The 27881-nt window shown below is 41.2% G+C and overlaps 1 protein-coding gene across 1 annotated transcript in view; it reads right to left on the reverse strand.

Annotated features, from left to right (window-relative positions):
- Positions 1–5056: 5056 nt before the first annotated feature.
- The window catches only part of snd1 (staphylococcal nuclease and tudor domain containing 1), a 271331-nt gene continuing 248506 nt past the window's right edge, over positions 5057–27881 (reverse strand). The window contains exons 22-24 of the mRNA XM_049567171.1: positions 27506–27709; positions 9958–10002; positions 5057–6086 (exon numbers count right to left, since the gene is read on the reverse strand). Coding sequence (XP_049423128.1) covers positions 6021–6086; positions 9958–10002; positions 27506–27709 — 315 coding nt within the window. The 3' untranslated portion in view covers positions 5057–6020. The remainder of the gene's footprint in view (positions 6087–9957; positions 10003–27505; positions 27710–27881) is intronic.

The raw sequence follows: 27881 nt of genomic DNA on the forward strand, positions 1-27881 counted from the left end.
ACAAAGTCGTCTCAGCCAGTCCATGAGCCAACTGACAGGACGGACAGGATTGTTAATTGCCCTTAGAGCATATTTCTCATCCCAACCTCTGGTAATTGGACATGAACACCGGTGATAAATTGCTCTGGCCATCTTTGATTTGGTGGCTCCTGACTGCTGTGTGGCACCTGGAATTAAGACTGACATCCAATGGGGACGGATGTAGCAGACGTTTTCTCTTTTTTTAAAAACCCTGTCTGACTTTGATTTCGCTCATAAATTTTGAATAATTTAATGACACCTATTTTTGTCACATCTTCGTATGAGCTTTTACAGCAAATACAATACAGATCTCAGTCATGAACAGAAATATATGCCTGTGATCACGCAGAACCCACTGTGTGTCATCTATCAACTACAGAAAGTCATGGAAAAAAAAGTACTGCTGCCACGTCTAATTTAAAAACCTGGCTTTGAGGCTGAAGGTGTTTTTCAAAATCACAATTAGAATTTTAGCAGGTACATTTTTATCTTGGTCACACTGTTTCAGGGCAGTTTGCAATAACAACCTCTGGCTTCTCCTTGTGTTTAATTTCAAGTTGAAAACAACGAGGTGTCCTTTTGTTCCCACAGCAGTTTTTTCTTTTTATGGTAAAGTCCAATTAAATTTAAATAGCAAGTTTTGTTTTTTTGTCCTTGTTTTTTTTCTGCCGCGACTTGCATATCTGTTCCGTAAATCACATGTCTGTGATGTTCTCCACTGGGAAAAATCAGCAAGCTAAAGGTAGAAAAGTATCTTTGTAGGTTTTGGTTTCCTAATTACGCTAGCTATCATGGTGTTAACCAGTCAGAAGGCCAACAGTTTAAAGTTTCTGTAGATGGAGAACCTGTTATCCTGAATCCTTTACACATAGCAGTGAAGTTAGCATTCTGTGAGCTAACATATAATCTGTTTGAGCTAATGTTCCAAGGTTGTGCATATCTCACTGATCGGTATGTCTTACCCTTCAGTATACTCTACTGTATATGTCCTCCTTTGTGGCTCCAGTAATGTAATTATCCTGAAGACTTTCCCAAAAACAGTGACAATGAGCTGCATATATTTGACTTTATTACAGTTGTCCTTTTGACAAGGTCCTGAGGATAAGTCTGAAAGAAAGTAGGCAGTCAGACATGTTGGACAGTTGACATTGATGCAATCTTTGTGGTGCCTCCACTGCCACATGGCTGGCAAGACAGCAGGTGAGTCCTTATGCCTTGTTTCCTCTTACATATGTGACTGGTGCCCTTAGATCTGTAAATATGTGGATGAGGCCTCAAGTTTCCAACGCAAGAAAGTGCATTTCTTTGCAGTTGGATAGAAAGTACTTGTAACTTATAACACTGAGTCTTTATTGTGCTATATCAATAGCTGCTGTTTGTCCATTTGGGTCATATTGTTGTAAGTTGATATCTGGAATTTTTATGAAGGGACAAGCATAGTTCAACTATTTAATTGGCAGGTATGTGAACAGTTTTTAAAAGATCTATTTTTGGAGATAGTCACTGTGGATGCTTCACACACTAGGTTGTCATTCAGCATAGTTTTAAACTGCTAGATGTCTGCTGTGGTTTAAACATCTTCAACGAAATTAAGCATCGTATGTCAAAAAAACTCATAAACATCATAGTAAAGTATGTCAAAAAACTGATAAACGTCACAGTCACAGAATTTCCCCTCAGGGGATTAATAAAGTATATAAAATTAAAAATTAAATTAAATTAAGTATAGTATGTAGAAAAAACTGATAAAAATGACAGTTTAGTATGTCAGAGAAACTGATAAAAACATCATAGTACATTATGTCGAAAAAAGTCATAGTATAGTTTGTCGAAAAAAAAAAGTCATAGTAGTGTGTCGAAAACAGTAATGAAAACGTCATAGTATAGTTAGTCAAAATAAACTGATAAAACATCATAGTATAGTTTTTATCAGTTTTTTCAACATACTATCATATGACTTTTTTCGACATACTGTACTATGACATTTTTAACAGATTTTTGGACATACCATACTATGACGTTTTTATCGGTTTTTCAACAAACTATACTATGACTTTTTCCGACATTGGCATTTTTATCAGTTTTTTTCGACATACTATTCTATGACTCTTTTATCACTCTTGTGGGCATACTATACCATGACTTTTTTCGACATACTATACTATGATGTTTTTATCAGTTTTTTCGACACACTATACTATGACGTTTTCATCACTTTATTCGACATTCTATACTATGACTTTTTTCAACAAACTATACTATGATATTTTTATCAGTTTTTTTCCGACATACTATATTGTGTCCTTTTTCGACATACTGTGGTATGACATTTTTAACAGATTTTTTGACATACCATGCTTTGACATTGTTATCAGTTTTTTCTATACTATGGCTTTTTTCAACGTGCTATACTATGACATTTTTATCACTTTTTTCGACATACTATACTATGACTCTTTTAGACATGCTATACTATGACGTTTTTATCATTTTTTTCAACATCTTATACTGATGTTTTTATTAATTTTTTCGACATACTACTATGACGTTTGTATCACTTTTCAACATACTATACTATGATGTTTTCATCACTTTTTTCGACATACTGTACTATGACATTTTTAAGATTTTTTGACATACTACACTATGACATTTTTTATCAGTTTTTTCGACATACTATACTATGACTTTGTTTGACATGCTATATTATAACGTTTTTATCAGCTTTCATGACATACTATACTATGACTTTTTTACCAGTTTTTTCGACATAATGTGACGTTTTTATCACTTTTCGACATACTATAGTAAGACTTTTTTCAACATACTCTTTTTTTAATTTTTTTTTAGCCACCTTCCTTCCTACCCTACCCTTCCCTTCCCTACCCTACCCTACACTACCACCCCTTCCTACTTCTCTTTCTTATTACCCCTTCCAGATGTGAATCCCAGTCTCCCACACTAATGCCCGTGGCCTTAACCACAGAGCTATTACGCCGCTACACATACAGCCTTTTATCCGGGCGCATTTAACCTTTTCATTTGGGCGTTGGACTTTGAAATTCACCTGCCCTAGATGAGGATCGAACCTCTAAACTCATGATCTCCAAGCAGCTCTGTAACAGCCTGAGCTATTCCAACTCACACTTCTGCTGTGTTTCACGGAGCCTTTCACTCTCTCCTCTGGACAGCGGACTTTAAAATTCACCTAGTATACATAGAATAGTATGTCGAAAAAAAGTCATCGTATAGTATGTAAAAAAAAAAAAAGCAATAAAAACTTTGTCGTATAGTATGTCAAAAAAAAAGTCATCATATAGTATGTCAGAAAAAACTGATTAACTACATAGTATGGTATGTTGGAAAACTGATAAAAATGTCATAGTATGTCGAAAAAAAGGCATAGTATAGTATGTCAGAAAACGTTATAAAGCGCCATAGTAGTGTTAAAACGTCATAGTATAGTTTGTCGAAAAAAGTGCTAAAAATGTCATAGTACGTAAAAAAAAAAAAAAACTGTTGAAAATGTCAAAGCATAGTATGTTGAAAAACAAACGTCATAGTACATCACAAAAATTTAAAAATGTCAAAGTATAGTATGTCTGATAAAAAAAAAACTGATAAAAACGAAATAGTATAGTATGTTGAAAAAAGTGATAAAAACATTGTATGGTATGTCGAAAAAAGTAATAACGTCAAAGTACAGTGTCAAAAAAAGTCATAGTATGTCGAAAAAAAACAGATAAACGTCATAGTAAAGTATGTTGGGGGAAAAAAAAAAAGTTTAAAATGTCATAGTATAGTATGTTGAACAAAATCACAGTAAAGCATGTCCAAAAAGTCAAAGTGTAGTGAGATGAAAAAGAAAATTCAAACTTACTGTGCGGCCTTTCTTCACATGCTGGCTCCATAAATAAGCACATCGCCAACAAAACTTTGAGAACCTCTGCTTCACATCATTTAAGTGATGAGACGAAGGGGCAACGATGTGATTCATGTCAGATTTGACAAAGCACAGTTGGGTTATGCTAAAAAGTCCTGTAATGTGAAGTGGAACATTTATTTATGTGACAGGAAATATTAAATGTTTATGAGCACTTCATTACGGCCCTATTTTTTTTTTTTTTAAACCATAGCATGGAGGATATGAAGTCTACGACCCAGGAAACAAATCAAAACTAATGCTACAGTATATAAATGTGTGTTGAACAATTAATGTTACAGTAAATCATAACTTAATTCTTAAGTCCAGCCAATAAAACATGTCAATTGTCCACTTCTCTTATCCCAATTTAAACTCATGTACCTTAAGAATGATTCAAACTATGTATAATTCACAAATAGTTGACGATTATTTTTGCATATTCAAATAAATACAGGGAATATTGAGCTTTGGCGAGCATTCGCATGTTGCTCCGCAGAGATGCCAGGACAAACGAGCAGATAACTGAGTCCATACTGCGTAAACAAATTTAGAGTTTCTTTTAGACATTGCTGGCTGATGCCTTTGGTGGGTCATGTTTTATTTTGTGTCTTGGCGTTGGGATCACACAAACACATTTCAGACGTGCACTCTTCAAAACAAGCCCCTGAAAGAAAAAAAAAAGTCATCATCACTGCATATAAATTCAGCAGTTGCCCTTCTGAACAGCTTGCATAAACTAGCGAAAACATATTTTACATGATTGTTTGGGAGCAGTAGATAAAGCAGTTATTTATTTTTTAATTTTAAAGGTTTTAGAGGTGAAGGTTGAACTAGTTCAAACTGATGCGGGCTTCTAAACATTATCTGCATTGCTAATTTTGCAATTCATTGAAAGAATTGCCAAGCTTTTAGTCAAGACCTCTGTTGGAGTATTTTGTTTTACAGGTAACAAAACCTTTTATCTGCGGAGAAGTGCTCTACTATTTTGGCATAAAATCAAATATTTAGACTCAAATTCAGGGTAGAACTCTGAACCAACTACTGTCAATTACTTTGAGAAACAAAATTGCAATGTTTTTGTGGGCGGGTGGAAAAAACAAACAAAAACACTTGTAGTTTGCTTATTTTTATTCAGCAGATTTTTAATAGAATGCAAAGGTCCATTATGTGGAAACAAATTCAAACACTGTTTCTGCTGTGGCATACAGAGACAGAAAGATAAGAGACTGCCCACGACAGGATCATAACCATTATTAGAATGTAAACTTTACAGAAGGAGATAGAGAGATGATAAAATGCCACATGATGGCATCCATTTTTTTTACTGGTCATAAAAGTGTGACATAGTGAATAAACGACAAAACACTCCCCACAAAAACACCTGCAAATGTCATCATCACACAGATATACATCGAAGACAAAAATAAACTCATCCTTTTTTTTTGTCTGTGTGGCTCCACCTACAGTATTTCTCTAAAATAAATCCATTTACACTTTTCAACATATCCTCACATTTACATGAAAGTCATTAGGGAAGCATTTGTTTGCAAAAATCAAGCACCCCCCTCCCCTCCCCCCCAAGCACCCAGTTCCTACCGTACAGAAGAAAGCAGGGATCGGGCTAGAGCATCAGAGAGCAAAGAATGTGATTGGCTGAAACACATACGTTAAGTATCATAATTATCATTCACACAGGAAGTCTGCTGAAAAGGTAACATGGCAAATAACACAGATTGGCAATAGTGCAGGCTGCTTGAGCTGGCAGTGGGCCATCAGGAAAATTAAGGATGAATGGAAAGTGATTCTTGCATGATTATTTTTTTTAATTTTTATTTTAGCATTGCTAGCATGCTCTATTTTGAGCTAATGGGGGCTAGCTGGAGAAAAAAAGTGTGAGCAGAAGAGAAGTCAGGACTGGAGGGATGAAATGTCAAATATAAAGGAAGATTGAGTCAATGCTTGTCGTTTAGTTTTGTTTTTGTCGTCTGTCTTCTGTCCAATGTGTCACTAGCCGTCCATGTTGGTCTTTGGAATGGTGTTGATTGGATGGTCGGTTTTCTTTTTTCCTTTTTTTTTAACGGCTGAAACCAAACTCATCAGCATCATCTGCACGGAAGTCTCCATAGCGCCAAATGTTGAGCTGAAGGGAAGACAGAGACAAATTATTTTTATTGACCATTATGGGACAAACAACGATAAGAAGTGGTGATATCTCTGATTGCTTTGAATGGGGATCCAGTAACAGATGAAAGACAGAGAGCGGGAGCAGGACAGAGACAAAATGCAACAATGCAATGTTGAGAGTACGATCACTGCTTTCACAGCCCAGTGCGAAGGCCGCATCATCATCATCATCATCATCACCATCACCATTTAATCCCTTGCCTATCCAAGCTGGAGGCCCGCAGTGCCTCAGATACTACCCAGTCTATTACTTCTCCTATTCCATTACATTCACATACTCGCATCGCCTCATAAACCATCACATGCATTTCCCAGCTAAATGTTGCCTTTATTACAATGGAATTGGCAAAGTGTGTGTGTGTGTGTGTGTGTGTGTGTATATGGAGCAGCCTCCTGTACGGTTTTGTTATTTGAATGTGATAGAAATGTTGCAGTCTGAGAGGTGTTTGTGTGTGTTGCGTACGTACGAGGGTCTGTGTGGGATGTTTCTTTTTTGGCTCTCGGAAGCATGTGCGCTCAGCTGTTAATGCCGTGATTCATGGCTAATTAGTGACTGTGCTAATTAGCACTAGTTATTGGAATGAATGAATGAATGAATAAATAAATGAAGCCATTTGTACATATTGCCATTTCCCCGTCTCTCACTCCACTACCTTTTTTTTTTTCTGCCTGACACCCTGAAAACACGGTAGTAACTGCAATTGTGATTAGAGCCAATTCCGTCTGCGGCTGGCTCATTGTCTGAGCCACATGCTGCATAACCATGGGTAACTGAAAGAGCACAGGAGGGACGGCTTCCTCTAGCATTTTGAGCCATTGTGCTTGACATTTACATGAGTAAAAACAAAATAGGATCCAAGTGCTATCTATGCAAGCTCAAGGGGGTTCTTGTGAAAGGCACCTCGGATCTGTACAAACACTTTGCTGTCAGAGTCTAAATATAAAAACCAAAAGTGATCTGGCCTTTGCCAACAGGGCTCACTAACGCTTGGGACTTAAAGCACCCCGAGCTCATGCTGTTGGACGTTTAGTATTTAACTTCTCTCTTGAAGGATGAGGCTGATGATATTCTCTGTTTTTGTTGTTGTTAATTACAATAAACATCAATATGTTAGATTGTGACGAACCCAGACTATCTGCAGCACTACCGAAGATACAAGTTTTTAAAAGGTCACTAACACAGTTTTACTTTGAAAAGGCCAGACAATTATGTAAAACAGCCAAACACTGTGGTTTATCGAATGGCGAGCGACTTACTTGACACGTTTATTAACATTATGAAAGAACATTAGCCACAAACAGTGCTCAAGAATGGCTAGAGGACCATGACAAAGAGGTCAAGGTGTCAACCTGGCCTCCAGATTCCAAAGATCTCAATCTAATCGAGCACCCATGGGACATGCCAGTGTCCAACCTCACAACCCACAGGACTCAAAGGATCTGCTGCCAACACCACAGGACACCCCCAGAGTTCCTGTGTCCATGCCTCAACAGGTCAGTGGCCTGACCGTGGATCGTACTTGGCTCTGACCTGTCAAGGCATGGACACAGGAACTCTGGGAGTACTGGCGTGTCCCATGGGTGCTTGATCAGTTTGGGATCTGGGGAATTTGGAGGCCAGGTTGACACCTTGAGCTCTTTGTCTTTGCTAAGGTGACACTGCCAGGGGGTGTGCCTTTGCCATGACAGAGTGAACATGGTCTATAACCGTATTTGGGTGGCTGGTGCAGCCCATGTGGCATCTACATAAATGCCAGGACCCAGTGTTTTGTAGCAGAACATTGCATTGTAACGAGACTATCGGTTATCTACTTCACCTGCCTGCAGTTTTAATGCTGTGGCTGGTCGGTGCATGTTTTTATTTTGTCTTGTATCTTATTCTCTACCTGTTTTTGAATCTTGTTATTTGTACCTTACATTTAATTATTTGGTTTTTGCACTGGGGACCAGGGAAACACTATATTGCACTGTATGTAGATGGATACATAATACATAATACATAATACACGTATACAGTAATTAGTCAATAGGTTTTTGTTTAGATTAAATAAGGTCTGTGGTTAACACAAGCTTAGGAGATTTAACATTTTGTTCTATGATATAAAATACGTCAGTATTACAGTACCCTAACTGCAAAAGTTAAAGCTTTACCTTTCTTATAAAAGGCTGCCAACAAATGCTAAATGAAACTACAGATGTTGTCGAGGATATCAACCGTCACCACACAGAACACGCAAACTACTCTACTCACTAGTAGGGGTGGGAATCTCCAGGCACCTCACGATTCGTTTACGATTCAGAGGGTAACGATTACAGTGTGGCTCTTGTCCAGGTCCCTTTGCCCTTTTACCTACCTCCATACCCTCACTTATGAACCAGCTGGATTTAGATGTTCTTTCAACATCATGTTATGAACAAACATTTACACAATCGATTATTGACATTTGGGAATCGATTCCGAATCATCCACGTCCACATTGTGATGCATCTAAGAACTGATTTGTTTAGATTATCTTGCTAAACAAAATGTGTAAATAAACTTTTGTTTGCAACATAACTGATTTTTCTGCAATAATCTGAAATAAATTGAAGAATTAACGTCGGCTTTTTGACTTTTTGGCAATGTTAACCGCTGGGTTGGCCTACAAAGGAATGTCATCCCTGCACCGCTCTATAAAGTCTCTCTTACGTCTTATGTCTCATCTGATCATTTTTATTAGGCCTCGACTAAACAGTCAATACTTGTTAGTGAAATCAATACAGTCTTGGTTTAGTTTTTCAGTGGAATTTAGGGCTGCATGATGAGCCAAAAAAAAAAAAAATATCATATTGTAATTATTTTGATAGATATTGTGTTTGCTATGTGAGGTCACAGGAATGGTGATATTTATTTTATTTTCACAGGAAAAAAAAAGATTTTTGCTGCAGTCAGTACCAATAAAGCATGTTCCCTTATGTCAGGAAAATGACTTTTAGGGCCAGTTTATTTCTGTGGAAGCACAGTTCTTAATTTTAATATGTTGTGACACATTTCACCTTTATCAAAAAATTGCAGCTCCTCTGATCTGGATTTTACACTTGGCCATGTTGCAACTTAGATAATATTTCAATTAATTGCACAGCTCCAGTGGGATTTGTTGGCAAGAAGAAAACTAGCAAATATCATCAGACCTATCCTTTAAACATAGTTTTGCCTTTGTATAATGAAAATGAAAATGAATACATTCTATTCGACCTCTATTATTAGATACTTTGATGTAGTTGCTTTTAAATGTCTGCCGCTCGTTTCCATTATTTTCCTGCCACTTTCCCTCTGACTGCCCGCACAGTTTACTGGGCTCAAATGAAGTCATTTCCGCTGGACGGTGTTGTGTCACAGCTCTATGGCTTGACCCATCTTCACACGAGAGCCCTGTGTGTTATGTGCTGCCTTCTATTCACTCTCCATTTTTTCCCCTCCTCTCTTTCTACCCTCACTGCACTCACTTTTGCACACATCCCCACCCCCATTTTCACAGTATGGACCTGCACAGACTGTGGGCAGCAATCCATATGGGACAATGGCGACTGCCAATGTAATGTGTCGCATCTTGAGAGTGAGGGAGGGAGAAAAGGCACAAAGAGAAAAGGGACTTTCTCTCTGGTAGTCGGTGTGGAAAAGTAATTAGTGTTGTAATGTATTCTTGTTTTGGCAACATTAGATTTCTCACTGAGAGGCAGACAAACCACAATTATTAGGAGTAGGAGGCGACGACAGAGAGGCTGATGAAAAGATAGAGGGAAAGACAATGAGATGAGACTGGTGGCGTTTGGATGAAGTGACTTACCCTGGCACTCTTGGCAGATTCTTGACTGTTCAGGTACTCTGTCACCTAGGGCAGAAAGAGAAGAGCCATTAGCATATCACATCACTGCGTCACAGGGAGGATTTTAAAGGATTAAGGTGAATCAATGCATCCTTTCAACCTGCTCTGCCCCTGGAGACATTTCTTTTACCTGCTTACATGGAAATTCACAAGTTTCTTTGCACAAAGTTCAAATTTTTTTTTCTCTGAAGGCCACTCGCTCAGCCTCCCAGCAACACTGGATATAAGGAACGCAGTGTTCTCTGAAGATCAACAGGATCAAGATAACACACATAGACACAGAGTGGTTATGTCACTGCAGGGGATGCGGAATGTACAAACATGTGAAGGAAGCATAAGGAGCATGCGACGCCACATTACGGCTCACTGTTTGGGGTCATTGCTTTATCTGCCGTGTGCAGGGCATCACTTCGTGCTTCATGCTACAGCTCACACTAGCAAAGTCACTGCAGATGAGAGGCTCTCATACACCCCTTGTGCCCGCTAGCCTCAGGCCAACACCTCACAGGTTTGTAGCAGCAATTTATAATCAAGTGCCTTCACAGGACGCCTTGAGGGAGCTGTTAGCTAAAAGGGGGTGAGCCCCAAGTTGTGTTTCATGTAGAGAAATCAGAGCTCTATTGATGAGTGGTAAACAGGCATGTGAGCCAGATTATTAAATAGGCTTCCATGGAAAAGTACAGTCATTTCTGATGTTTGCTGTGTAACTTTTAAAAGCACAACCTCTCAACTCTGCTTAATTCAATACACTCAGGTCTTTTTGCAACAGTCTCACATGGTCTGGCTGTGATTAGTCTACATATTGCTTTCTCAATTAATCAATTAATGAAAAATGCCTCTCACAATTTCTGTCAGCCCAACGCGACACCTTCAAGTAACTTGTTCTTTCTAGCTGAGAGTGCAAAACCCGAACCTGATCAATCCATGGTTTTATAAAACAAAGGAAAACAGTTAATCCTCAAGTTTGGGGAGCTGGTACCTGCGAGTGTTTCTGTATTAAAAATTACCTTAACTAATCGATGAGCAAAATAGTTGCCACTCATTTTTTTAGTCAATTCCCTAATCTACCTATCTTTTCTGCTACTGTATGACTGGTATCTTACAGCGGCTAGTGTTGGCAATCTTTAGGTAGATTGTGCTGCACATGGGACATCACAGACCAAATAGGCTACCTTTATTACTCTTTCTACTTGTGCTACCGTTGCAGAGAATGAATCACCACTTGTAGCCACATTGAGGCTGGGTATCGGTACTCTATACTTTAAAGGTATCGACCAACATAACACACAGTAGTATCAAAACATCTCCAGTCAAACCACAGCTGTAGTTGATCTTTTTCGTACCCGAATCTTGACAAAAATAATACTTACAGATACAGCAAACTAACTTAATGACACAGCCAAGCACAAGTATGATGCTGAGAAAAAAAGTGTGGACCTTAAACTAACGACTGAGGAGACACTTGGAGCCCGTGGCTGGACCAATAGGGAACCAGTGGTATAGACAAATGGATTACAATATTAGGTATGAACAATCAGAGATCTGTGTTGTGTGATAGGTTTTCAATTTGTCAAAACAAGCAGCATATCTGCAAAAGTTGCATGGAACTACAAAACGAATATGCAACTACTGAGTGACAATTTATTAATATGTATTCAACATTTCACTGTCACGCACATGTTCATTAAGGTGGTGTCATGTTGGCAGTAACCTGTAACATCAAGTGTCTGATAATGAAACGCTTCTATTTGTGTATAAGCTGTGCTGCCCCCAGACCCACCTGTCACATGTATATAAACGTGACACACATGAAAACATGTTGTTTTTCTAATAGAACAACCAACATCGCTCACATGTATGAGCATGACACAAAGACCTGGACGTATGCAACATGAACATACTGAGAGTGCAGAGAGGATACAAAAGAGTTGGAGGAGGAAGCCAATGTGCAGTGTTGAGCATATTGACTGCTTCTGCTAGAGCAGCCATTTAGCCTCTTTGAATGAACCAGTGATGAGTCATAGGGCGGGAGGGTGGAGGGGGCAGAGACAGAGAGGGAGTGAAAGAGGCCGCGTTTGGTCAGATGGGTACAGTGTAAGTGGATGTATGGACCTTGGGACGCTCCAGCGGCAGACCCTCTGAGTGGAGCTGTCCTCCACCTTTACAGTGTCAGAGTGGAAGCAGAGTGATGAAGCTCTACACGAGGCCCTCACACACAGTTCACCTCACCTCCACCATGTGTAACCCTGGCCACCCACACCACTCACAGTCTGTCTGTGATGGAGGAACTTCTGTAAGTAAGATGTGTGCAGCAGATACTTGAATTCAAAGCATAGCTCGCTGGGTTCGGATAAGCGGGACAAACGTTGACAACAATATTGGCATGACAAAAGAAAACAATTTAAAGAATTAAATAAAAAGCAAAACTGACTTGAAAGGAGACAGGAAGGATGAGTCACTGTGTTCTTGTAATGGATTCAATTGTGCACCACGTTTTGTAGCTTATTATAGTAGCAGATGAGCTGGCTTTCACACTCAGACGCACGCACACACACACGCACACACACAAGAACAAGGATGCCAGATGTTAAAACTGTCGAGTGTGGATGGGGCTCTGGAGTTTAATTGCTTAGCTAGCTCGTGCACATAGGTTGATTTGATAGTTACGCTGCACATGGCACCGCCAAGATAACAGACCTGCAGCTGGAACGTACAGCCACTCTGTCTACGCGAGTGCACGTGCGAGAGTGTGGCTGGGGGAAGTGCAGTGGCTGCACAAGTCATCCATCAAAGCCAACTAAAGGAGAGAATTTTTTGGAAGGTGTCGGGATATGGCATCGTGGTCCCATCAGGCAGATGTCACCATATGGAGGACCCAGCCGACGATATTTCACAGACACAAAAGGCCAGTGATGCCATTTGGGCTTTGGAGGGGAGCTATCCGTGCCCGTAGCGGTTTTAGCTGTCTTTTTCTAGTGCTGCACTCGAGAGCTATAGGGGCTGACGAAAATGATGTGGAAGAGGGTTTCATATCTGCCAAAGTGGATCTAGCGATGTTTGAAGAGAAAAGAGAAAAATGGCTCAAAATACAAATCCCAGCTCAACTTTAAAAGAAGAATATATTCAGTCTTCACTTTGCCAAACTCTACACAGCTGAGAGTATTCTGTGAAAGATGCTTAGTCAAGAGCACTACAGCACAATATGCACAGATGATCTGCTGCCATATTGGCACTACCGCGGTGAGCCTCTTTGTACTCCGGTCGGGAGGGTGCCTTTCCTGGCTCGCCCTCATCTTTCACTGTTCTGCTCACTTCAGCTCAGTGTGACACAACAGCCAATCAGTGCGCAGCTGAACACCGATGATGACTGCCTTCGGATGCTGAACAGCCCCACGTATCCTGTCCCGGATCCGTCTTTCACAGCTTTTCTATTGGCTCCAGTAGGGAGGCATAATAGTTCATTAAGACGCGAACAGAAGCAAAACTCATCTGGAGACGACTTAGAGTGGCGAAGGAGAGGAATGTTTCTCGTCACGGGAAACAAGTGCGACGGTAAACACAGGGATGATAGAGGGGAGGACTGTCAGGAAAAGAGCAAAGGCGAGAGGCCAACAAGGAAGGAGCTTAAAGCTGATTATGTGGTCCAGGTGAGGAGGAGAAACAAAAAGAGGATAATGAATGAGGGGACGAGGAGAAGAAAATGCAGTGATTAGAGGGGGGTTGGGTGGCAGAAGGCAGCGGGTGACAGCGAGCTTGTCTGGATGACCCTACAGAGCTCCCATATGCCAGACAGATGCCATGCTTGGTGAGCAGTGGCAATGGACACTGGCAGTAGCAGAGAATGTGCTGCTGGGCTGAGGAGGATGCAGCGTGTGTGGGAGTGTCCTTGACTGTGTGTGATTAATTCTTAGCATCCATTTAACTCTGCTCAGAGTCTGCAACATGCAACAAAACAACTCTCTGAAAGTTTAGCTGATTACAGAAGTCAATTTATTATAATTTCACGGCAGCAGTTCACTTCTGAGTGGATTTATCACAGCGCAGTAAGACTGGAAACTATCTGATGCTGCGCCCACAGTCAGGAGAGAAAAGATTTACAACTGCTGTCTGAGTCAGTTTTAATGCATGCAGGTAACTTTCTAGTTGCAGACTTTGTGTAAGTGTGATGCTTTTCATAAGACGAACGACAGGTGGTGTGGGTCTGGTGTTTTGGCACTTGTCAGTGTGTCTGCCTGGCTGTGAATCTGTCTGCCTGAGAGTGAGAGCGAGGCCGTGTATTTCCCCGTGCTGGCCGGCATGCCATGCCCAGGTGGTGTTCTGGTAAGCATGGTGTGAAAGTGATGGATCTGAGCGAGCGCTAACATGGCAGCTTTCTGACAGGTTGTGCGCGTCTGGTGCGTAGGTGAGCTGCCTCTTTTTTTTTTTTGTGGGATTTCAAAGCACGCAAAATGTGACGTGAAAGCAGATTTTGGATGGGGTGCATATGAAAAGCAAGTGACTAATCAAAGTTTTGACGCCTGGGCCGAGATGGGATGTCAGGTGACGTAAAAATCACTTGGGTGGAAAGGGAACAATGAGGCTTGTCCTCCGTGCATGTTGAGCTTTTCTCATTAACAGCAATGACGATCAGACACAGCCTCCCAGACATGAGCAGCCAAAGTCAAAAAAACTGCCACTCACTCCCTTTTGTCATTGTTTGTGTGTTGCTGCACTGCTCTTGTTTTTTCCCGCTGCTCTCTCAATCCTCGTTACATCTCGTTTCATTCTCCCTCTGCCTGCCATCTCCGTCTCCTTTTGACTCCACTGAAAGCAGAAAGCTCTGCACAAGACGGGTCGTCGTCAGAGCGTTAGCCGGAACATAACGGCTTTTATGTCTCTAACTCGCAGTGTTTCAAGTTGAGTGTACTTGGCTGAGCTGTGGATTGTAGTCCTAAGAGATGTCTCTCATTCAACATGCCAGTGCATGAATACTGCATGGCAAGCAGAGAGTAGGCCAGGGGTTTGGTAAAATCTCTTCAGACTTTTCATTGTGCGAGTGGTTTGATAGTGAAAGGCTTGTCACATAAGCACTACAGTAAACCAGGGAGAGAATCTGTGTGTGTAAGAAAGACAGATGAGGGAAGGTCAGAAATGTAGGATGAAAAGATTGACACTGACTTTGCTCATTTGTACAGATGCATAGCTTCACATTTACACTTTACTTTAAAGTACTCATTTAAGGAAACATAAATATTACACTATAAATAAACTCAAAATGCTTAAAATCAAATTTCAGAATAAAACAAACTGAAAATGAACCATTTCTTGTTGCGTTTTCAAATCGTTTCTCTTCACTTTCTATGGCTTGAGGCATTTTCTGAGCTGTCAATGACGCAAGACAATCTTGTTTACTGTAAACTGCAGCCATCACTGTCTTCTTTTAGATGCACGTGGACATCAATCCAAGTTAAAATCAGTTCACATCAGTCCGCTGCGTCATAACAACGCATGTATTTTTAGTGAAAATCTGTAAAAACAATATGAAAAAGACAAGCCTTACATGTACATCATGTGTATGAGTGTCATTGTCCCTATCTGGGGTAAACTGGGAATATGCCATGTTGCACGCTGGTCCCCCCCCAGCATGGCTGTCGGAGGAGATCAGGCGCTTTGGTGGGAACGTGGCATGACAAGCCCACCAGCATGGGTTCATAGAGTTAAGGAGGACACACACATGTAAAACACGAGTGCACACGCACACAACAAATGCAAGGACTAACAACAGATATCACAAAGAACATTCTCCAATGCTCTCCCAGGGGCACTGGAAAGAAAACAAGTCTTACGTAAACACTAATGTATCATAGAAATATGTCACACACACACACACACACACACACACACACACACAAACTTTTATAAAGGCTGTGTAAAGAGTTCTCTCTTCTTTTTTCTCCAATATCTATTTTCTATCTCCCGCGAGGTCACACAACTCAAAATAATCTAAGTTTGAACATTGTGGAGCCTCCACTCCCTTCCTGACAATCCTCCACTCACCCTCAGGGTGTGTGGGAGGTTGGATATAGTGTGTAACTCTGTGTGTGTGTGTGTCTGTGTGTGTATGTGTGTTGTGTATACATCTGCAGAAGATGGAATGGCGTTTGGGAAGTGGCGCGTGTCAGCTAGGACATGTCAAAAGGGCCCTCAAAGCAGTGGCAGCAGGGGAGGCAACTGCCTGTACAAGTGTGTGTGTGTATGTGTGTGTCAATAACAGGGGAGCAGAAAATGTCCATTAAAAGGCCCCATCTCTAGCTCTACTTGTAAATTAGGTATTGAGCCATTGGTGGGGAGCGGTCCTGCTGTCACACACTCATGGAGCACAGTATGTGTGTGTGTGTGTGTGTGTGTGTTTGTATGTGCCCTGCTGTGTTTTTTTGGGATGAGGTGGGGGGTTCTTGATGGGCTGTGACAGGCGTTGGGGTTGAACAGGGAGGGCAGCGGCCTGGAAGTCTGTCAATTGGTGGAGCGGATACGGTTAAAAGCCATTTATAGATGACACGGTGGAGAATTTTGGGTTGGGGTGGAGGCGAAGGGGACGTGATGCACCATGGCGGGATCCATGGGGATGCTTTCTGGCTCTACTCAGGAACACAAACCACAACCCACTTTCTTTATTGTTCTTTTTCTTTTTTAAATTCCAATGTTCAAATGTGTACTTTGTATTATTCATCTAAGGTGTGTTCTGTATCAACCAAAGAAAATCTTGGTCGACTGAAATCCTTCCTACTCCTCAAACAATCTATTGGTCGATGAAGAAAAAATTCTGCACTTTATTTCTAGATGAACTAAATCAGCCACAGTGCACTGAGTATTCTCTACCAGGTACTGCTGTGTGTCCACCAAAGCATCTTCCTCCAGTCACAGGGCTCGACATTAACGCTTGCCCGGGTCAAGTAAACTCTGTGTTTGGGCAAGTGAAGACTAAATGATGTCTAATGCGACCTTCTCTGAAAATAATCTGAGTACTGTATCACTGAGGTGGAGCTTTTCCAGCTGAGATGTGTGTGTGTGTGTCCATCTCACCACAAAAATCTGACATACTGGACACTACAGAAGTTAACTCTGGGGCCACCGAACCAGTCAGTCCCCACAGACCCCCATATTAAAATGCCCAACTTTACAGCAGAAATAAACATGTTCACAGCCGCGGACAAAACACATTTTTGGTCTATATGGCTAATTTCAACATTTATGACAACTGCACAGGTGGTGAGTTTTTATATCACCCACCCATTCACATTTTATTAAGGGTCAAAGTTATGCATAATTAAATCAAATCAAATGGGCCATTTTGAGTGTTCTCAGCTTATCCGTCAGCTCCACCCTCTTGTTCAAATATGGTCACCTCTGGCTTCAAAAAACCAAGACGCCAGCAGCCACAATGCTGAACTCGAGGCTTCAGAATGGCTGTCCACTACCCAAGAGAGACGTTACAGTAGCTATGTCTATTATTTTTCAGTACATGAAGACCAAACGTTGCATGCATGTACCAGTGATGAATAACTGGCTTAGTAACAACACTAGTTGTTGTCCAACCAATGAGAATTTGGTTGGACAAGAGCACAGAGAACAATCGACCAGAAAATGTAAGCCCTAGTTCTCTCTGGTATTGTCTGTGTGCATTCCTCCTTTCCCTCTCTACATCTCAAATACATAGTTAAAAGTGAATGTGTGTGCTGGCAGTCATGAGGGACCCTCACACGTGTACGTCCTCTCTGCTCGGGGACAGCCCATAAGCGACAACAGCAGCACCGCTACATGAAACGTCGTTTGCCCATGAGGCCTTATTGTGTTACGGGGAGCCTAACGTATAGAAACACCAAAATTCCCGTGAGGCTTATCATCAGCGTCCAAACCTGCGCCTTAACAGCACGGCAGCAGCAGATCACATCACATGAACCGCCTTACTGTAGGGTATGTGTACCAAACAGCACAATTGCTCTTTGATAAATGGAACAACCCATCCCTGGAGGCGCCCTGTGTTTGTGTGAGCCTCCTTCCTGATTTCCTGTATGGATTCTCCCACATGCAGCTGTAGGTGTGACTACACATCTGAGCACACCATTTCATCTTCATCTACAGCTTCAACCCCCATTAACACAATTACTGCGCAATGCAACCGCCACGCTATTAACTACACCGGGGACTCTAAATGCAAAGCTGTAAGGAAACTACACTACCCATGAGGCGCTTTATGTGAGAACATGAGTATAAGGGAATGAATAATACCTGCATACATAAAGGCTGCCCTTCTGGCCCCTCAAAGCTACTTAAAAGTCATCTGCTCAACATTCATGTATGAAAAGCAAGGCCTCAGTGTGAATACAGCTACAATACAGGCAAAGAAGATAAAAGGGAAAAAAATAAAACTACATTTCCCAGGGGGCTGCTGGGTAATTAAAGATTCCAGGACTCTCATCTGCAGCTCTCACTCTAAGGGAGCCACCTCACAGCTGTTTTCCCCATCGTCTGTCTTCTGCTGACACACACGACTCTGGAACATTTCAATAAAGATCTAAAGCATGTCTTTACAAACATTTACCCAAGGTGTGTGAACGCTACTTCTATATCTGTATCTCCTCAGTAGCGACGGAAACCAGGCATAGGTCGATACAGCAGGCTTCATCGCTGTTGGTGATTGATAATAATTGCGCTGGCGAGGGAGTGACAGACACTTCCGTGTTTGTAATTAACTTGTAATTAGCAAACAGGAGATTATTAGCTTGTAAAGCTAATGAACTTTGGGGCTAGCACCGGTGTCAGTTAGCTGAGGTGACTGGGCGAGATGCTCAGCACCCGGTGGCCTGCTGGAGTTTGAATCAGTCATGTTGTCGACGGCTGCTGACAGAAAACACTGGTGAGAAGCAGCAGAGCACAAAAGACACCGCTTCTAACCACACAGCCATCTTCCAATTGAGCTGTCATGACAGACTCATTTCAGCTACATCTGCGACAAAAAATCATCTGGGTGTGAGTCTAAGATAGCTGTTGCAGGCACTTATTACTCCTGTACCCAATCAGGTAGAAAGAAAAAATACATTTATAGTGCATCTAGTTATCTGTTGAGTCCACTATCTTTTTCATATTCTCTTTTAAATATTAGCATACAGACACACACACACACACACACACACACACACAGTATATGCCTTCACTTGAAATTATAAAAGAGAGGCATTACTGTCAACTCAGTGTGGGTTCACAGGGCAGAATCGGCTGATGCAAGTTGCAAATAATTGCAGATAACAGCATTTTAAATCACAGCTCATTATGAGGCCAACACCAGGTCTGATCTGAGTGCCTCTCCACTTTAATTCCTGGGGATTATTGTTCATCATGACATAGCACGGAAAGACAAAATGCAAATTAACACGCGCAAAAGCCAAACGGGCCGCCTTCCCGTCGCTGTCTAAATCAAGTCCTCCAGCTAAGTTTGGATAACATGAATAGCAAAGGTTAAAAAAAGAACACGGGGCGAGGAGGGAAGGGTGTACGAGTGAGTGAGTCTTTGAGTGGAGGAAAAAAGTAATAATGACAAGTACGGCGATGTCGGGGAGTGATGTGCAGAAGGGTGGAGAAATGGAGGAATAAGAGGAATGGAGAGTACAGGGGGCGAGTAAACAAGGAAGAAGTGATTAAGAGGAGCGTACTGGAAAGATAAGAGGTGACGGGAAGAAAGAGGAGGAAAAATTGAGCGATGTGGAGCTGGGGGAAAAAGAGGAAGAAATCAGACTGTGAACAATGAGTGGAGAGAGACATTAAGAGGGATGAAGGAGGAGAGAGAAGTGTTTTAGTGAGTAAGTGTGTGCCAGTGTGGCAACTTGCCATTCCAGCAGTGGTTAGTTGATGGTGCCAGGACAATTTAAGGATGGCTAAGTATATCTGCTGTGCCTGAGGTGGAGAAGCATGAAGTCAGTGTGTGAGTCTCAGGTCGGAGGAGAGAGAGAGAGGAACTCTAAATGTGGCTCTAAAAGACAGATTGTTTGTACACACACAGGAACCCAACAGGAAGTTGTCCAACTTTGGCAACAATCCGCCACTTTTTGGTTGCCAAAGTTGACAGTTTTTAACTGTTTATAATACCTCCATATCACAATACTTCAATTGTAAGTTAAGCTTCAAGTTTCGTTGAAGTTTCTGCCTCTCTGTACTTTTTCTGTGCATGTTGATGCACGACTGATTGAAGTCAACACTTAACCTCACTATATGTGATGGACAAAATCAATGCACTGTTCCTAGATTTGATAATGACAGGAAGTAATACAGATTTCCATTCCCAGCTGAAGAACAGCAGTTGCCAACAACGTAATCAGACCAAATGACATGGTTGACACTGCTCTAACTATGGCTGCCAAGAGGAACCATTACCGTTGAGCTCTGCTAACAGCTCATTTGTTACACTAACATGAAGATAGTATGGCAGCCAACTGTACCTGACAATCAGCAGTAGTGCAGTACAGCAGTGCTGTGCCTTAGGCAACAATAAAAGTATGATTGTACAGAAGCTTCTTGTTATGCTCTGTATCTGAATTTAAAATGAGTGGTGACAAAGAGGAAGAGCAGAGGGAGAAACAAAGATTGATAATGTGATGCAGTAAGACAACAAAGGCCCTTTTATATCCACCTCATTTGGACCTTTGGACTTTTCAGTTACCTCCGAACCAACCGAACCACAATTACAGTTGTGAAATCTCCCCCAAACAGCTGAACCTTGGTCCAATGACAAGAGGTGGTCTCGGTCCAATCAAACTGAACCATGGGTCAGTTGTTTCTGGTGTAAAAACATTTTTTGGATTGGTGAGGACTTTCAGACCAATTACAGAAGTTTTGGCAGGTTGTCGCCAAGTGATAAGAGTAGTGTAGCACCTCAGTGCGTAGTGTTTGTGTGTGGTTTGGCGATGGACAGAGTGACACCAGCTGTGCTCAGAGCAGACAGGTGTTGGTGATCAGAGCAGAGGAGAAATTAGCAGTAAAGTTGTCAAGTGGTAGTAAATGTACGGTGTAGGTTTCAGTTAGTCCATGAAGAACGCAACATAACGTAATGAACCGAGGAGATGACCTAATAAAGAGTTGGAAACAACTTTAACACTCTTCAGGTATTTTCTAAGAGGATGGGAGAGTGGATATGAGAGGACGGAGAGCCCATTTACAAACCACTCAATGCCAAGTGCAGGGAGATGCAGCTCAGGTAGGTGACTGACAGGAGATATATATATATGTCATATATAGTTCTTTAGTGTGCTTGCGTAACTGCAATGTGAAACAAAAACAAAAATGCAAACAAGTATTCCATCTTTTAGGTGTGAAAAGGCCCAGAAATGCATCTTTGAGAAAATATTATACAGAGGCTAGATTTAAACCCAGCGTGACATAATTATTAGCCCATGAAGCCTGAAATACTGTAGCTACTGTATATACTGTAAAGTACATTAATACCCCTTCTGTTTTCAATGCTGTGTTGCTGATAAAGCAATAATATCATTCACTCATGATAATCTAAATATCAAAGCCTCATAAACAACACATGCAGAAGGCCTACACATGATGTGCCAGATGTATGACAGATTAAACCTTATACAGTGACATTAAATCTGCCTGACTGTCAGTGCAGATACAGTACACTAAATGTGTGTTACAAATATATCTAGAGTTTGGAACATGGACAGTATATGTGCACTTTGTTCTGTATTTTTGGGTCAGTCCACTCTGTAGGACACAATGTCATTTTTAATCTCATCCTTTATCTTCCATCTACACCTCTGGGTCACTCTGTCAGTTTCCCCTCACTAAGTACAGATTATCAATCATGATTTGGCTTACTGAGTTTCCACCCGCCTCCTACTTCCCGTGTTCCTTCTAATATCCCACTTCCCTCCAATCAGGTCCCAGCAGCTGGCGTGCATACGATCATCTTTTCGCCTACACTTTGACAATGACTGTTTATCCTTTGCCATGATGGTGTTGTATAGCTGCAACAAAAGCCATCCATATGGTGTGCATAGTGGGCATCAGTGAGTGCAGGGCTTAAGGCAGAAATGCACTAGAAAAAAGACATAAAACCCCAAGTGGATGAATATCCCTCTCTGCTCTCCCTCTCTTGGGACAATGCCATCCTCAAAGACTGGTGTTAACCTTCAGTGCACTTATAACTGACTATTGATAGTCACTGAAGTGCCAGTGAACATTACAGCCCATCTGCTACGCAATGCGTAGCACTAGAGTACAGATTACAATGACCATGTTCCAATCCCCTGGAATGGATAATGAATAAAGAATAGAGCCAAAATGGAACAGATAGGAAGGACAAAAGTCACTTTTACAAGGAGGCTGATAGTCTGGATGAGTGAGAGGAGAGAAAGGAGGGGAGAAAGAGCTCAGGGGTGAGCCGGCTTGGATACCACACGATCAAAAGCTTGAGGGGAACTTTCTATAAAAGAGGGGAAGAATGGGGGCACGGATCCAGAGGTCAACAAAAGGTTGTATCTTGGAAACAGTTTTTTGGCTCTGCTGCCCCTGCGAGATAACGTGTTCTGTTGTCACACAAGCAGCAGCTGCAGTGCCGCTCATGAATCTCTGGGCCCGAAATGAGCCTCGCAAACAAATGACTCTAGGTCAAATACGATGGATGAAAAGTGGCTGAGGGAAACTGAAAGAATTAAATAATGACAACAATTCTGATTTTTAAGGAAAAGACTAACTGTCCTGCTTGTGTGTATGTGTGTATATTGTGATGCCACTGTGATGAGCCCCCTGTAATTTCGTTGTAGTACTTATACAATGACAATAAAGGCATATTCTATTATATATTCTATTCTATTCTTAGGCTGCAATCAAAATCACTGTCCCATAATGTTGAGAAGGGTTCATCGGTGGACACGCCACACCTCGTTACCTGCCTCCCACTCCTTACGATCCTCCCTGGGTATTGTTAAAAAAAATTACAATACCAGTACCCTTAAAGTGATACAGATGCTTCATTTGAGACCCATAATGCGAACAATGGGGCTTATAGTTGCATCTCAGCACAATGAACTGCCAATTCTGTTAAATAAAACATGGTTGGTCAAGATGGTACCAACGTGGCTGACATTAAACTGGCCATTTGCCGGGAATTACGGGCTCTAGAGATGGTCCTTCAGCACTGTGTCTAACTTGTGTAATGGCAGCAACAGAAAGTTTGCTGATCTGACGGGGAGTCAGGACGGTGCGGGATCAGACCCCTGGCACAAAAATTATGCAGAGCAGGTATAGTGTCACTAGAAACATTGCGATACTGCTCGATACTGGGTTATTTGGTCAATGTCTCTCTTCTCTTTTCTCTCTCTCTAGTGTTAACCTTAGCTTGTGGCCATGAAGTGTGTGGCCGTACGATAAAAACAGTGCCACTGTGGCTAGCTAATTTTAGCTGAGATGCTAGCAGAGGCTGGAGTTGGCTGGATGAAATTCTTACCCCAACTAACCAATCTCACTCCTCTTGCCTAAACTTAACCAATCCAGCCGGCTAGCAAATGTTAGTCGAGATAATCGCAGAGATGGGGCATGTTTAACTGAAGCCCACAAAGCCAGTGTTAGCTCAGATACTAGTGGAGCGAGTGAGTGGCAGGACAATGAGGTGTGGCAGGGCTGCAGCAAAGATACACTTGACTATTTCCACAATTACCAAATTATTTTGACATTTCATAGCGAAAAAATTACACAATGTTTAATTTCCTAGAGTCCAAGGAATGTCTTTAAATGTCTCGTCTTATGACAAAAAGTCCAATACCTTAACTACTTTGAATTTACAAGACAAAGCACACAGAGCAAATCCTCTGAAAATTTGAAAAGCTGTAATGAGATAATTTTGGAATTTAGCTTGAAAAATGACAGACTATTAATTAACTGTCAATATAGTGGCAGAATATTTTCGTCAGTCAAATGAGTTGATAATCAACAAACTGTTTAAGCCCAAGAACATTACATCAAACAGTTTTATCATCTCTCATAGAGCCTTGAAGACCAGAAAATGAGACACTAAAACATCACTGGTCATCCCAAAATCACATTAGATATTAAGTCTGATATAACAGACACTGTTACATGCCTCGGCTCTGATAAACAACTTGTAGTTGGGCTGCGGCATACAGCAGAACTGCAGTCTATCGAATAAATCAAAAGCACATTTACTCATTGTAGACGCTTGAAAAGTGGCCTAATCACACTTCAGCTTGTTTCAGCCTTCAGTTTGGAAGCAGCCTTGATGGGCGGAATTATCAACAAGAAATGTTGTAGAGCTTTACTTTAACACTTGCTTGTAAGCACATTGGCAACACTGCTGCTTGTTAAGCTTTCTCCAATGAAAATATTCATCAGTAGCCAGCAAGCAGGAGGCAAACACTGGAGATGCAGCTGTTGAATACTAAAGAGAAACCATTTGATACAACAAAGCCTAAATCTGTGCAGTCTATAAGCCTATTAGTCGTGTGGCTGAAGGGTTTTAATCACTGTCCTCTGTCTATAGGGTCCATTACCCAGAGACTGCATTATGGTTCCTGGCTACTCTTTAGAGGTCAGAGGTCAAAACGCTCTTACAATGATGCGCACTGCTTTATTGACTGACTAAGAGGCAGGAAGTGCTTTTATCGTTGCTGTTGACTGTGTACAACAATGAGTTATTAACTGCATCACATGGAAGAAAGGCTTTATAAACCAGCTTCTAATTTATATGAATGTACATTTTGATTATGTTCATAAACAATTATACCCTCCTGGACATGTTTTTCAATTCCGTTTTAAATAAATGGCAGAGTGACTAATATTGAGGTTGTGCGGAATCGGTAATTACAGCAGGAATAAATATCCTCCATTTTTCTTTATCTTTCATGTACAGAGTGGCTTCGAGTCTGCTGGGCAAATTAGCATAATGAGACGAAAAGTAAATGAGCGACGCTTCATGGTTTGACAAAATGGCTGCCATTTGAGGCAAATTGTAGAGGTGTTTAAGTGTTCATTGTATGGCTGTGGATTGACAAGTGAGGAGAGGAATTGTGTCTCTTGTGCCATAGTGTGCACATTAAAAAAATAAAACCTACAGGCATTTACTGTGATACTCGCTTTCATTTACAACAAAAAATCTATACATGACAAACTCTGAGATGAAAAGGACTGGGTGGATGCATGTTAGCATGGAAATGTGGTAATTATTGGACTGTTAGAAAGCCATAGGCAGCAGATGGAGCGTTTAACATTAAATAATACATAAGGGGCCAATTTCTGCTGAGAATGCGTAACATTTACTGTGCGCTTGAAAATAAGTAACACCTGCTTCCCTTTGATCTGCACATAGCATTGTCTATTTAGAACAGCACTGACACAAATATTGATCCATACTGTGCATTTCAACAGCACTGTGAGTCACTGAATAACAAGAAGGTAGAGAGATATAAGTCATATTTTGAAAGACAGATGATCTGCAGTCAGAGGAGGGTAATCAATAGAAAATTTAGAGGAACTGACATAATAAATCTAAAACAACAACTGACCTGTTCAATAATTTAATTATTTCACGCAAGTATCCCCCGACTTTTAATGCACCTGAAAGTACAACCACTGCCCACATCTCATGCTAAGCACATAAAACAAATCACTGTCAGTCAACACTGTGTGGGTTCTCGCTAAACACAAAGGCAAATCTGTACCACACAGGGCGCCAACACCTTCTGAAACATCTAATTCAAAGGGCTTTTTAAGGACTTTCCAGGCCCATGTACCTCAAAATTAAACAACCCAACATGGCATAGTTTGAGACACAGATCAAGATCAGCTAATGTCACAACACTGAGAATTTTTATTATGAGAACGAGCAGGCTTTACAGAAGCTCACAGACAACAATAAACTAGAATTACCGCCCTGCGGTTGTATGCCTCCGTGCACCAGTCACAGTCTCGAATAGTTAACATCCATGTCTGTGAAAATGTGGATGCTTCACATACAACAGCACAGGAGCTAGCACAGTTTCAAGGTGGAGACCCCAGATTAGAGTCACCAATTCAGTATCTGACCAAATGTTTCAACTTCTGTCCCTGAGATGTGACACTGAGTTATGGCCAAAGGAGTGTTTTATGCCTAACTTTACGATGTCACAGTGAAGCTGACCTTTGACCTTTTGGATATTAAATGTCATCACTTCATTATTTTCATCCTATTAGACATCTGTGTGAAGTTTTGTCATGATTAGTACGTGAATTCTTAAGTTATGGCCAAAAACATATTTTTAGTGAGGTCACATTGACCTTGAACTTCAAGCACAAAATTCTTATCAGCTCATTCTTCAGTCCAAGTGGATGTTTATGTGAAATTTCAAGAAATTACTATAAGGTCTTGAGAAATCAAATTCACAAGAATGAGATAGACAAGGTCATAGTGACCTTGTCCGTTGACCACCAAAATCTAATCAGTTCATCAATGAGTCCAAGTGAACGTTTGTGCCAAATTTGAAGAAAACCCTCAAGGTATTCTTGAGATATCACATTTACAAGAATGAGACAGATGAGGTCATATAGACCTTGACCTTTGACAATGACCAACAAAATCTAAAGAGTTCATTGTTGAGTCCAAATTAACCTTTGTGCCAAACTTGAACAAATTCCCTCAAGCTGTTCCCACGTTCACAAGGATGGGATGGACAAACAACTCAAAAACATAATGCCTTCCGGTTATTGCTGGTGCAGCCGCAGAGGGGTCAACCCAAAGTCCCGCCTCCCTTAGTTACATCGCTAAGTTGGACAAGTATGACAAAAAGAAACATAGCGTTCCCTTTTAGCCGGATGCCGCTTCAAGAAGCTTACAACAAGGACTACAGTGCACGATGAAAGGCTATTTTCTGGATGTCAACAAGGCATAACGATGCAAAATTGAAGATAACACAATCTGGTCTAAACGAAAAGGGATGAAGCCACACATTCTTTGAGTGGAGACTGAGGATGATTATTACTGACTACAGACCATAATGCTGACAGGAGGAGGCACATGAAACAATGATGCAACTGGAGACAGCAGAGCGTAGCCTATTTACTAACGATTAATAAAGAAATGTCGAAAGAACTTTAATTTATATTCTTGTAAAAATATATATAAATTCAAGCAATGACCCATGTCTGTTTTAAAAAACTTTAAAGACTTTGAGTTTTTTTCAGTCAATTTCACAAATTTTGACAGATTTCAGGAACCTGTAAAAACCCTGACCGCAATCTTTGCTAATATATTATCAACCATGACTGCCCCAGTGAGACCAGAAAGTGTCATTAACTTGGAAAGAGAAAGTTACTAGTTGCCTAAATGTAAAAACAACCAATCCCGTCAGAGAGACAAACCGCTCAAGTGGCCGACACATCAGCCTCCAATTTAGTTTTCTGTCTTCCGATTGTAAATTAAAGACTACAAATCACTTTATCTACAACTGCCCTCTCATCACGAGAAAAACCAACTCACCATCTTCTGCAGGTGTTTCTCCTTGCGGACATCCACCATGACCAAGCCCTCCTTGACCAGGCCGAGACCCACATCATCCTTGGTGTCCCCGAACTGTATTGTGACATGTGGGCAGTTGGCACCCGAGTACTCCACGTTCAGCAGGCACTGGCTGTTCTGGATGTCCCGCACAATGCAGTCCACCACGTCCGCACGGGCGTCCTCCTGAAGTAGTAAAGGGATGATAAGGGATGGGATTAGGAAGAAAGAGAAGGTGAGAGAAGGATGGGAATGGATAGTGGGATCAAAGGAGATAATGGAAGAGATGGAGAAAAGGGAAAGGAGGGAGAAAGTGAGAAAAAAAAGGTGAAAGGGATAATTAGTATGTTATCACTGA

Source organism: Epinephelus fuscoguttatus, linkage group LG22 (genome assembly GCF_011397635.1).
Source record: "Epinephelus fuscoguttatus linkage group LG22, E.fuscoguttatus.final_Chr_v1".
NCBI classification, from domain to species: Eukaryota; Metazoa; Chordata; class Actinopteri; order Perciformes; family Serranidae; genus Epinephelus; species Epinephelus fuscoguttatus.